Below are 12607 nucleotides of genomic sequence, written 5' to 3'. Positions count from 1 at the left end.
ATATAGATATTTTAAACTCTATGTTCAGCCAATATACATAAACAGTTTGCTCTTTTACAGTTTATTTTAGATTATAAAAGTGATCAGTCACTTGATTTGTGAAACATTAATCTGAAAAGAACTCTTGACACACTTCCCATAGTTTCCCCCTCCCCTCTTTTTTTCAACCTGAGATAGCCCAATCACAGTCAATGTTGTTCTCCCGACAACATGTATTTAAGGAGTTCTTTGGCATTGGCCTTTCTTCATTCTAGTTATCTGTAGATGAGCTGCCCAGGAAGGAATCAGTGGTGAGTATATAGATATTAGAGATGCTGTTAAAACAAAAACAGATAGAATAGCACCATTTCCCAAAAATATACTAGGGGAGAAATAGAAATTGTAATGAAAATAAATAAGAAAACAGAAAAGAAAATATGTGAATGATAGACTCTCCAAGAGTTATCTGAATACATATCTGAATACATAACAGGCACTGCCACGCAGTAAAAGGTTACTTGGATTGAACCAGTTCAGGAGTAATGCTTGGGTAACAATAACTATATATATGGTTATTCAGCTGTTACATGCAAACCACATTGTAAAACAACTTCCATCACAACAATGAATAGCATGTCAGAGATGAAATGGAAGCCTTTCATTGTTTAGAATATTAACTTTTCAGAACAGAGAGTTAGAGTGCTGGAATAAAGTATTTGGCATTGTGCTAAACAGAACTCTGGACGGCTGCCAAGAAAATTCTTCCAGATGACATTCAACTGTAATTTGAAGCCAGTGTAGATATACTGTTTGATTAATATCAGGAGGCAAAAAAGCCCAGTGAAATGCTTCCTCTGGGGATTATAAAGGATAACATCTCAACATCCAAAATAAGAATGAATTCAGGACCATCCTTGTGGGACTTGTGTTGGGATAAACCAGCACCTTTTTCTCCCAACATCAGCACCAACTGTCTAATGATGCCTACAGGATTTATTATTCATAACAACGGTTAAATGTTCTCCCAGTAACAGCAAGCCAGCTCTTTATAGCTGAAAATCAATACCGCTTTTCTCCTTTTAGTGAAGCCTGTCAAGTAGTGATTCCATTCATGCCATATTAAGATGCAAAATAATTTCCATCCTCCATTTATTTAACTCCTATATTTAACTTAACTGACATAAAAATTTTAGTGGATGAAGACATTTCTTAATTCTGCCTGTCAGTAGTAATATGAGACCATATAATTTAAGGGTTATTCTCTAGCAAAACTAATGTTAATATGTTTGATTTGTTAAAGTTCTAATTATTTTGTTTGTTTTCTTTGCAGATTCTAATCAAGACTGCAATTTCAGCAATGATGGGGATCTTCTCATATGGGCCTTTTGTTATGCTCTGTTTAGTGATTGCAGGATCTGGTATGAGTAACAAACATAAATTATTATCTTATTGTGATATTATTAAATGTATTTGTTAATGTGATGCATTACAAATTAATTCTTATATTTATAAAATAGTTACACTATTTTTTAAATTTAGGGAGACTGACTGTTGAGATTTCAATTTCTGGTCATAAGTAGCCCTAAGGTAGTTCCATTATAACTTTGAATGGTTGCTAAGTGCTAAGTGACTATATGTGGAGGACTACCTTAAGTCAATACAGAGAATAGATGGGTTATTGTTCTAACTTAGTATAAAATAATTTCATATGTATTTTATCTTTCCAGAATATTCAACTGGAAAAAAATTGAAGTATACACTTTGCAAACATTACAAGGAGATTGGACACCTGAAACACAACATAAAGCCTACAACATTCTGGCGTGTGGACTGTCATCATCAAAGTTAATAGTTTTTATATGATTATTCCTGTAGGTCCTCTGGAAAAGATACAGTAGCTGTTTCACATTTCTTAAAAAAGGAAATTAAAGATTATGCTTATAATTTAAATAAAAATGCAACACATTTATAGTGAGGAAAACTATAATGTGTGTTTTTCCTCAAGTCATTGACTAGATGTTAACAGTCTATTTTAAAGAAGGAAATGTCAACTCCCAAGAAAGATAAAACACATTCACTAGCTATGTGTTCTTTTAATTATATCGAGAATATTAATATGTTGAAAGTTCTTTGAAAAGGGAATGATTTTCTGGGAGCACAAAATCTTCCTGGCTCAAATATTTTAAAAGCCTTGAATTATGTGTCAATGCCAAGACAGTTAATTAAACCCAGATGAGATTAGCAAATCTACAATACAGAGGTTAGTGGATGTGGGATTGTGATGACAATCTTTATTTTTTCCCCCAGAGTATTTTTCTCTTGGAGACATAGCTGTACAAGGTAGACGTAAACCTCATAATAGTGCTATAATAGTGAAGGATGAGACTGATGGCCTTCTTGGACATCCTAAAGGTTTGAGGTATTTAAATGTAGAAGACATATAACATATTGAACATTAGTATTTTGTTTACTAATCCTAAAAATACAATAACTTGCCTACCTGAAAAGGACAGGACAAAAAGCTTTGGCAAAGAGGCTTTAGATCTGTGATGGCGAACCTATGGCACACGTGCCAGAGGTGGTACGCAGTGCCCTCTCTGGTGGCATGCGAGCCGTAATCCCAGTTCAGCTCTGCTACGCATGCGCACGCACCTCCCACCAGGCCTTGGCCGCATGAGTATGTGTGGCACATGCTGGGGGATTGCGTGCGCATGCATGGTGGAGTATGGCGCATGTATGGGAGTGTGGTGCCTGCAGGGGTGCACGTGCATATGCATGGGGGCAATGCATGTGGGGGGGTCATGTGTGAATGCGCAGGGGGTGGGGTGCATGCAGGGGGTCACGTGCACATGCACAGTGAGATGGGGTGCATGCGTGAAGTGGGGCACACATTGCATTTTGAGCACTCGGACTGGAAAAGGTTAGCAATTACTGCTATAGATGTTCCCTGAAAATCTTCTCTCAGGATTCAGAGACATGAAGAATACGGATATTGGATCCCGTGCTCAATGAAGTCTCCCACCCTTCTTTTTCCAGACTAAACATGGCTAGATTAAGATTTCATTTGGAAGCCTCCAAACTGAAAACCTCACAGGATTAATTGGAAATATTATTCTACTCTACTCTACTCTACTCTACTCTACTCTACTCTACTCTACTCTACTCTACTCTACTCTACTCTACTCTACTCTACTCTACTCTTTATATTAAAGAATTATATTATTTCTTTTGTCAATGCAGATAACTGCATTTCTAAAGCAACGGCATGGCCCAGAAACAATATACATACATATACACATAAATATGACTTGTACTACTGATACATTGCACTTTTCACTTCTTGTATGTGTATATTGGATTTGCATTCTATTCGTTACAGTTAATTATTTTAAAAAAATGATAGAAGGATGCAACCTTGACTTTTCATTTGTAATAATGGCTTTCGTATCTTGAATTTTCAGAGCAATCTGGAGAGGTTCAGGCAATAACGATTTTACAGTTTTTGAGATGGATTGTGAACATGGGTTCAAAGCCTTAGGAAATATAGTTGTTAAAAACTCCAGCCAGTTTCCTCATCTGTCTAGCTACAGGTAAGCCTGGTTGCCAAATTTCCTTTTCTTAGTGATTGTTTTTTTTAATTAAAATATTTTAATGATGATGTGGATGTTATCCATTCGGTTGTGCCTGACTCTTGATGATTCTATGGGCTATGTCTCTCCACATTTTTTTCCTGTCTTGATTTTTTAAGATCCAACTTTCACAACCATAGATAGCTAAGCGGAACCCAATGAAGTGGATTAACCTATATTTGGTTTTAATGATACCATTAAAATAATATAACAAGACTTTAATAAAAGATTGGAGAATATAATAAAGTTACTTCAGAAATTAAATCTCAAAGACCAAACCATAATGATAACAAACAGTATGGAAAATGTGTGAGTCAACTCTACTCTCCAAACTAGATTAGAAAAAGAATGTATAGATATAAAATAATAATAATATAAAATACTGAGGTAAAAATAAAAAATAAATGGCTAACATTTTGAAAAAGAGGTTGGAAATTTATTATTGTTGTTTTTATTATTCTTACATCTAATTTTTCCTCCAAGGTATTCAAAGTGGCTGCACAATTCCCTATTTTACTCATACTTATTTTGCCTACTCCTGTAAAATAGATTGTGATGAGAGATAATTCATGAAAGTGAAATTCACACATGTTGCTAATCTATGATTTATTTCGCCAAGGTTTGTAAAGTAAACCACAACTGGCTGGGTGTGCGTAATACAATATGTTGAGTCAAGCTACTATAGTTCATAATACAAACTATAGTAGTTTGATTCATACAGCACATTTTGCTCCTAAGGCCAGGGACACTTGCAGGGAGAGGTTAACTCTACATTCTCACTTCACAAATCTACCACAGCTTTAGGCAGATCTTATTTCCTATACATATGTCTAATGAAGTCAAAGAACATCCTTGCTGCAGCAGTCACTACCAGGTATCATCTTTAGGAAGGAATGGACAGGCTCCTAAGTTAGTACTATCATGAATCATTTGATATGCGTTGTGTTTCAAAACATGAGTATCTCAGCTTTGTTCAAGATTCTAGCTCTCTTGGTAGTAGAAAGATTCTTAGTGAAAATGTAGCTATTCTACATCAATCAATCGGTTCCAGAAATTGGTCCCACAGTAAGAGATTTGTGGAATGAAAAACAGCAGCACTCTGCACGTTCCTGGATGTACGCTGGAATCCTAGGGTCAACTTGGATGGAAATCATTTCAGAATAAGTTTGAGATAGCAGACTTCTCCACTTTCATATCTGCAGTACAGCCTTGTCTGTCAGGTAGTATCAAGCTTATCTTATATATCCAAATGCTTATTGGTACAGCAAAGATACAAAAATATAATCCATGACTGGGTGCTAAAAGCCTGAAATTAGGCACAAAGTTGCTTCAGATATTTTGAAATATTCTTCTCTGGTATAGTTTCTGTATACCCAGAAGCCACATATTTCCACTCATTTGTACGCTAAAGCCCTTATATTTTAGTGTTGGTGGCCATCATCCAAAATTTGGAACCATTATCTGTTTCTTAACTTAATAAGCTAGAGCAATAATTTAGCTTAAACTAATAGAAACTATTAGTTCTGAATTCTTATTTAAAAAGCACAACAGGTAAGATACACTGTATTACAATTATGAATAAAATGAACTTAAAAGTGCATTGTAAACTGATCAATTTCTAGATGCGTCCATGAAAGTATATTAGTAAGAGGAAAATGCCGTATAATCTGGGAAGATATTGGTCATATAAATCGTACAAATATTGGAGTTTGGGAAGTTGTAAGAGATCCTTCTGTAGCACCAGGTAAATCTACTTAAATTAAGAATTGGAAGATTATGGAGAAGTGGATACTTTATTTTGATAGACAAAGTTGTCATATACATTAGCTGCTTAAATCCTGTTTGACTGATGTCAGGTAACTTTGTTTTATACCCTAAAAAGTCATTGAACTGGGAAGGCGTAATGTTTCTATAGTATTTAAAATATTTTTTCTGCTTTATTTTTTGTGTAAAGAGAACTATCTATTCTTTTTTGCTTTAGATAGTTTATCTATAATCTCTTCTCTCTCATTATGTATATAAGCATATAGCATTTAGGAACTTCAATAATGAGTGGCATATAAATTTAACAAATAAATAAACTATGAACTGTTTTAATCTATACATAGAGATGTTTTTAACTACTCATAACACACACACACACACACACACACACACAGAAACGATATTGATAGTACACAAAGTGAATATCTTTGGCTAATTTGAAACTTGTACCACATATAAAGTAGTCATTGAAGAGCCATAAAAGAGCTAGTAAATTGTGACAAAGTAACAGAGTTTACTTTTATAAAATATTTTCAATAATGGAGACAGAAATTTAAAAAGTGACAAAATGCTTTTATGGAGAAGCACCCATCTTTCACTTAGATTTAGAAAATCAATCTAGAATGTTCAGATGTCTACGCTCAAATTTGAGAGCTTGGTGGTAATTACTATGCCTGTTTTTATTAGCTAAGTTTTTTTTGTTCCAAAATTCTAAGCAATACTTCACATTATTACAAGAGAAATATGCAGATTTTAAAAAGAATTGCTATCCTCTGCTTTTAGTGAAACGTATTAAGTCTTTTTTAGATAAATTATAAATGTAATTCTTGTATTACAGTACTAAAAATGTAATTAACTAATTACTGTGTGTTTAGGTAGCATATCTGTATGGACTTTTGTATTTGAGAACAAGCACAATATTCCTGCTAAAATTGTCTACACTTTGAATCGGGATAAAGTGATGACTGAAAATTATCCATATATCCGTTTTATGAAAACGAATGACAGTGGTAAGTTTGCAGAGGAGAGTATTGTGTTCTGCAACAACATTTGAATTGTGTGTTGATTCTGTCAGCCATAATCCTAAATAAAATACGTTATCCAGAAGAATTTAGCCTAAGCATATTTTATTTTTGCTCAAAGCACTTTCTGCCAGCTAACCCTAAGAAGAGAGAAATGCTAGCATTGATGAGGTTACCTAGTTTGGGTAATGAAACATCTGCAAAAAAACGAACAAGCTCAGAGAGGACCAAGGACCCTTCGTTTCAACCTTGAGTTACAAATATTCTTCTTTAAAGATTAAAAAATAACAACGAAGTGATATGATATCCAGGACCAAGCAAGATATTCATAACTGACATTACTCTTAAATGGGCAGCAGATTAGGCTATTTGGTTTTATCAATGGGAAAAATGGATAAGAATTAATATTATTAACAGAATTATGACAATATTACAAGACAAGAAGTTCTAGAAATTGTACAGTATTATAATGCAGTCTTACTAAATCCTGTGAATATTTAATTTGTGTATAATATACTAAATATTGGAATAATAGCATTAGTTAATGCCATTAGAAAATACTTTTATACTACTCTACCACTATCAAAAGATAATTTGATAATTTATACTGCTAGTAAATAGGAAAGATTTGGACCTGCCACCTAAAACGCCTAGAGCACCGGTGGAGATCCGACAGGTCCGTATCGAACCGAGCACTGTTGACAGCTTGCACCAAGGAGTATATTTGGGCATTGAGAACCGCCAAAAGATCACACATTGCCTCCTTGGTAGCGTCCGCCGAGTCTCGCCCAGCCGCCCTGTTCAGGATAACCCGCTCCCTCCTAAATAGGAGGGAGACGGGGAACCCCCTGCAGGGTAAGGCTGAGGAATATAGTCAGTTCTTGGCGGACAAAATTGCTCGGTTTCGATCGGAACTGGACTCCACCCCTGCAGATCCAGCCGGGACACAGGGGAATAACTTGGTAGACCATCTCTGGGTTGAGTTTCAGGATGTTGCCTCCGGGGATGTGGACAAGGCTATGCGAGCTGTGAGTTCCTCCACCTGCATACTGGACCCGTGTCCCTCTTGGCTGACTGCCAACAGCAGAGAGGTGACACGAGACTGGATCCAGGCGGTTGTTACCGCCTCTCTTCGGGAGGGACACCTCCCCACCGCGCTTAAGGCGGCGGTGGTGAGGCCCCTCCTGAAGAAACCGTCCTTGGATCCAGCAGTTCTTAACAACTATCGTCCAGTCTCCAACCTCCCCTTTCTGGGGAAGGTTGTTGAGAAGGTGGTGGCCTTACAGCTTCAGCGTACCTTGGAGGAAGCTAACTACCTTGACCCCTTCCAGTCTGGCTTCAGGCCCGGTTACAGCACTGAAACCGCTTTGGTCGCATTGACCGATGATCTCTGGAGAGCCAGAGATGGAGGCTATGCGTCCATCCTGGTTCTCCTCGACCTCTCAGCGGCTTTCGATACCATCGACCATGGTATCCTTCTGCGACGACTGCGGGAGGTGGGGGTGGGCGGCACTGTTTTACAGTGGTTCTCCTCCTACCTCTCGGACAGGTCGCAGTCGGTGTTGGTGGGGAGGGAGAGATCGTCCCCGAGGCCCCTAACCTATGGGGTGCCGCAGGGTTCGGTTCTATCCCCCCTGCTATTTAACATATACATGAAACCGCTGGGCGAGATCATTCGAAGGCACGGGATAAAATACCACCAGTATGCGGACGATACTCAGTTGTATCTGTCCGCCCCGTGCCAACTCAATGAAGCGGTGGACGTGATGAACCGGGGCCTTGAGGCTGTTAAAGACTGGATGAGAGCTAACAAACTGGTACTCAACCCGGAAAAGACCGAGTGGCTGTTGTGTTTTCCTCCCAAAAATTTGGCTAACGTTCCACCAATCAGGCTGGGGGGGCAAAATTTATTCCCCTCAGATAGGGTCCGCAACTTGGGAGTCCTCCTGGATCCACAGCTGAGTTTTGACCACCACTTGTCGGCTGTGACCAGGGGGGCATTTGCCCAGGTTCGCCTGGTGCGCCAGTTGCGGCCCTACCTGAACCGGGAGGCTCTCACAACAGTCACTCGAGCCCTTGTGATCTCTAGGCTGGAATACTGCAATGTGCTCTACATGGGGCTGCCCTTGAAGAGCATCCGGCGACTTCAGCTAGTCCAGAACGCGGCCGCGCGAGTGATCATGGGCGCACCACGGTTCGCCCATATAACACCAATCCTCCGTGAGCTGCGCTGGCTACCTGTTGATCGTCAGGTGCACTTCAAGGTCTTACTTACCACCTATAAAGCGCTCCATGGTAGTGGATCTGACTATTTGAGAGACCGCCTCCTGCCAATCACCTCCCTGCGTCCCATCAGATCGCACAGAGTAGGCCTCCTCCGAATTCCATCCGCCAGTCAGTGCCGACTGGCGACTACGCGGAGGAGAGCCTTCTCAGTTGCTGCTCCGACATTATGGAACAACCTCCCCGTGGAGATCCGTACCCTCACCACAGTCCAGGCCTTCCGCACAGCCCTTAAGAACTGGCTATCCCGTCAGGCCTGGGGATAGGATTACTCTCACCCCGCCCGAATGTTGAGTGAATGTTGTGTTTTTATGATCAATTTTCTTTTAATCACGATTTTTTTTTCTTATTAAGTCTTGTCTTGCACTCCCTTCCCTTCACTGTTGTAAGCCGCCCTGAGTCCCCTCAGGGAAAAGGGCGGCATATAAATTTCCAATAAAATCTAAAAATCTAAATCTAAATCTAAAATCTATATACAGCAAAATTAAGAATGAAAGAGACACTGAATCTGTAATTGCTACCATCAAATGCAGTATTTAATAATAAGAAAGTACAAGATAAAACTATCATTTTATTCTAGGTGTTTTTGAGAAATATGGATTTTAACTCCCAAAATTTTCACAAATAGCCATGCTGTCTGACAATTCTGGGAGTTTGCCCATACTTTTAGAGGGCAGATTAGTTCGAGAATCCTGAGTTATAATGGTGCCAATTATTGGAATAAAATAATATTTGGATTTTAATCTGGGAATTAGCGCTCTTTATTTTCAAAAGAGGGCACTACATATTTATTATAATAATATTTATTAAGGAATTCAACATTCGAAATATTAAGGAAAATTTTAAACAAAATGTATACAATAGCAAAATGAAAACACATTTTGAATCAAGATAATTTGATTAAACATTTGGGAAGAAAGGTCTCTGGATAAAATTTGGAGGTAGCCAGGAGAAAGAGTTGCCTTATAGACAACCTAAAATAGAATGTACAGTCAAATGCTATTAAACCAGCAAAAGGTAGAATCTGCACCATTTAAAATCGTGACCAGTCAAAACCGCGCTTGACTAAATCGCGCCCGATTAAACCGCATCGCTGACGTCATCAACAGGGCGACAACAGCCAGCGCGGAGAAAGAAGGGTGCTTTAAATAGCGCTTTGAAAGCAAGCCGATTCAACTTAAGGTAAGGGTTAGGTTTAGGGTTAGGTTTAGGGTTAAGTTAAGGGTTAGGGTTAGGTTAAGGGTTAGGATTAGGTTTAAGGTTAGGTTAAAGGTTAGGTTTAGGGTTAGGTTTAGGATTAGGTTTAGGGGGGTTAGGTTTAGGTTTAGGTGTTAATTTTAGGTTTAGGGTTTACAGCGTGCTTCTGTCTACGTGCTGTTGTCGCCCTGTTGATGACGTCAGCGACGTGGTTTAGTCAGGCGCGGTTTAGTTGAGCGCGGTTTTATGGTGGAACCATTTAAAATGCTGTGGAAAGGATGTGAGTTCATTTCTGGAAGTAGACTTATGGAGAATTAAATGCCCTTCCCAAGGCATGCACTCTGTGTCTTGGGAGTGAGCCAGGAGTTCTTTTCCTCTCTGCCAGATAATTGAAACTCTGAAAGTAGAATTACATTTAAAAGTGGAGGCTAATCTGATAGTGCTTGAAGTCTAATCCAGTCCGGCTCACATCTTCTTTGTGAGTTTTGAATTCTTGTTAATTTTTTCTATAAAACATTTTAGCAAAATGTATCAAGATATCTATATCAAAAGGTACGGCATATATCTTTCCTCATTAAACAAACTTTCTATCTGTTTCTAATGTAATGCCAAAGCTTTATCCTGGAAGCCTCAGCATTACTCTGATTTAAATCAAGCAGGACAGACTCTTTATTTAATAGTCACAGTTCTTAAAAAAAACATTAATTCAATATTATTAGATTTTTATCCCTAGTCATGGAGAACTCATCTATCATCTAGCATAAATGATTTCCATTAGTATTTTCTTTTAATAATACCAGTTCATAATGGATTTTCTGGGTTGTAATCTATAGAAAAGGGAAACAAGATGTCAAGAAGGTGGGTGTGACTGTGCAAAACCCACTCTTATCTGTATATGGTACACACTAAAATGGGGGTGGGGGTTGGGGGTCAGTGCTAGGTAGATACTTCTGATTGTAATAGTGCTATTGAATTGTTACAAGAATCTAAAGATCTGACTTCAAATATTTCTTTCAGTATGTGCTGACTTGGAATCTACAGAACCAACAGGAAGCCCTTTCATCACACTTATTCCTGCATCCACTGTGAATCCTAGACTCCACATCTCTGATCCAAGTAGATTTTGTAATGACAAACCTGATGGTAACTATGCTTATCCAGCAAATCCACACAAATATCATAGATGCTCTAATGGGCAGACAGTAATCATGAACTGTCCAGTCTATAATACCATCAGGGATTGGCCAAGTAATTTGATTGAGGATGAGTTTTGTAAAGACAAACTTAATGGCAATTACACTTACCTACCAGATCCACACAAGTACTATGCTTGCTGCGATGGGGACACTGAGCTCAACGATTGTCCACCAGGCCAGCTTTTTATCAACATTGTACGCCAATGTAGTTGGCCATTCAGATTTTTGTAAAAAGGAATATATGGTGCCAAACATTGCTAGTTAATTAATTAATCTAAAAATTATATTTACTTAATCAATGGATTCAGAATTTGTTCAAAAACTCTTTATAATGTGATCTCTGGCAACTGCATACAGCCAACAGATATTCCTTTTAATATCTGAAATATAGTGACAACTAATTATCCTTATTTAGAAATATGCCATATAAATGCTACGGATGTGTTAGAAAAGGCATACATTTTGCATTAATAGATTAAGTGATAAAATTGCACTAAATCATTATTAGCACATATGTTTGCCAAGCAGCATTACAAACATTCATTAGAAATATACTGAAACATCGAATAAACATTATGGATTTCCCAAAGGAGAATATATTTAAGTAGGGTCCACATTTTGTAAAACCAGCAAAAATATTTGAAAGGGATAAAGATTTTAGGCAGACCAATATATTTAACTATTTATCCACATAAATGCTACACATACATTGGAGCAGAAGTGGGCAATTAACTTTCCCAAGGGCCACATGAAAAACTGGAATTGTTGCGGAGGGCTGTTGCCATTACCACTGCCCCCCTCACCCACACTCTGTTCCTCTCCCGCTGCCACTACTGCCCCACCCCAGTGACACCTCCAACACTGCAGGCTGGACAGGGACAACAGAAGAGCCAGATGTGGCATGTGAATCATAAAATGCCCAGGTCTGCATTAGAGGGACACACGTTACAGTAACAAGAGTTGGAAGGGACCTTGGAGATCATCTAGTCCAATCCTCTGCTATCATAGAAGACCTATATTATTTATGATAAATGGCTGTCCAGTCTCTTCTTAAAAGCCTCCAGTAATGGAGCATGTATAGAGTTGCAATATTTTGAAATACTTCAGTAACTTTGCAAGGCTTTCTATACTTGTTGTTAGTACTGATGAATCTTCAAAGTGGAAAAGCATAATTAGCTGTCATGTCTGTTGATCACTTTATCTTCTTTAAATGCAGCAGTGACCTTTATTTTTTAAAATCTTGGTACTATACCGTGATACTGTTCTTAGTTTGGAAGTAAGGGAAAGCAATCACCGTTTGGCTTTATACCAGATATGATGATTAAACTCTCTTTCCTCTTCATATTCCAAAGCAACCTCATGAAAGTTATTTAGGTAAATTTACTGCAGAAAATTAGGAAGCCTATGAACAAGAAATTCACTAACAAGACCTTGAATTTTGATTCTCTCTTCCCATTTTTTCAATTCAACAATTCTGATTTCTTGCTCCTGAAAATTCCTGCATCTTCCCGTTTATAAAACAGCTGTCTTTGACATG

At 38.1% G+C, this 12607-nt stretch overlaps 1 protein-coding gene across 1 annotated transcript; it reads left to right on the top strand.

Annotated features, from left to right (window-relative positions):
• Window positions 1–1336: 1336 nt before the first annotated feature.
• Window positions 1337–11459, top strand: LOC148044688 (uncharacterized). Its single transcript, XM_087720823.1, has 7 exons — window positions 1337–1403; window positions 1707–1823; window positions 2287–2398; window positions 3441–3569; window positions 5231–5352; window positions 6248–6382; window positions 10892–11459. Exons 1-7 carry the CDS (start codon window positions 1337–1339, stop codon window positions 11299–11301), a joined length of 1092 nt encoding a protein of 363 aa, XP_087576949.1. The 3' UTR covers window positions 11302–11459.
• The last annotated feature ends 1148 nt before the right edge of the window (window positions 11460–12607 follow it).

Source organism: Thamnophis sirtalis, unplaced genomic scaffold, assembly GCF_051295495.1.
Source record: "Thamnophis sirtalis isolate CommonGarterSnake01/CBP01778 unplaced genomic scaffold, rThaSir2_p1.2 scaffold_7, whole genome shotgun sequence".
NCBI classification, from domain to species: domain Eukaryota; kingdom Metazoa; phylum Chordata; class Lepidosauria; order Squamata; family Natricidae; genus Thamnophis; species Thamnophis sirtalis.
Note: the sequence above shows the minus strand (reverse complement) of the source record. Positions and strands in the feature narration are given on the sequence as shown.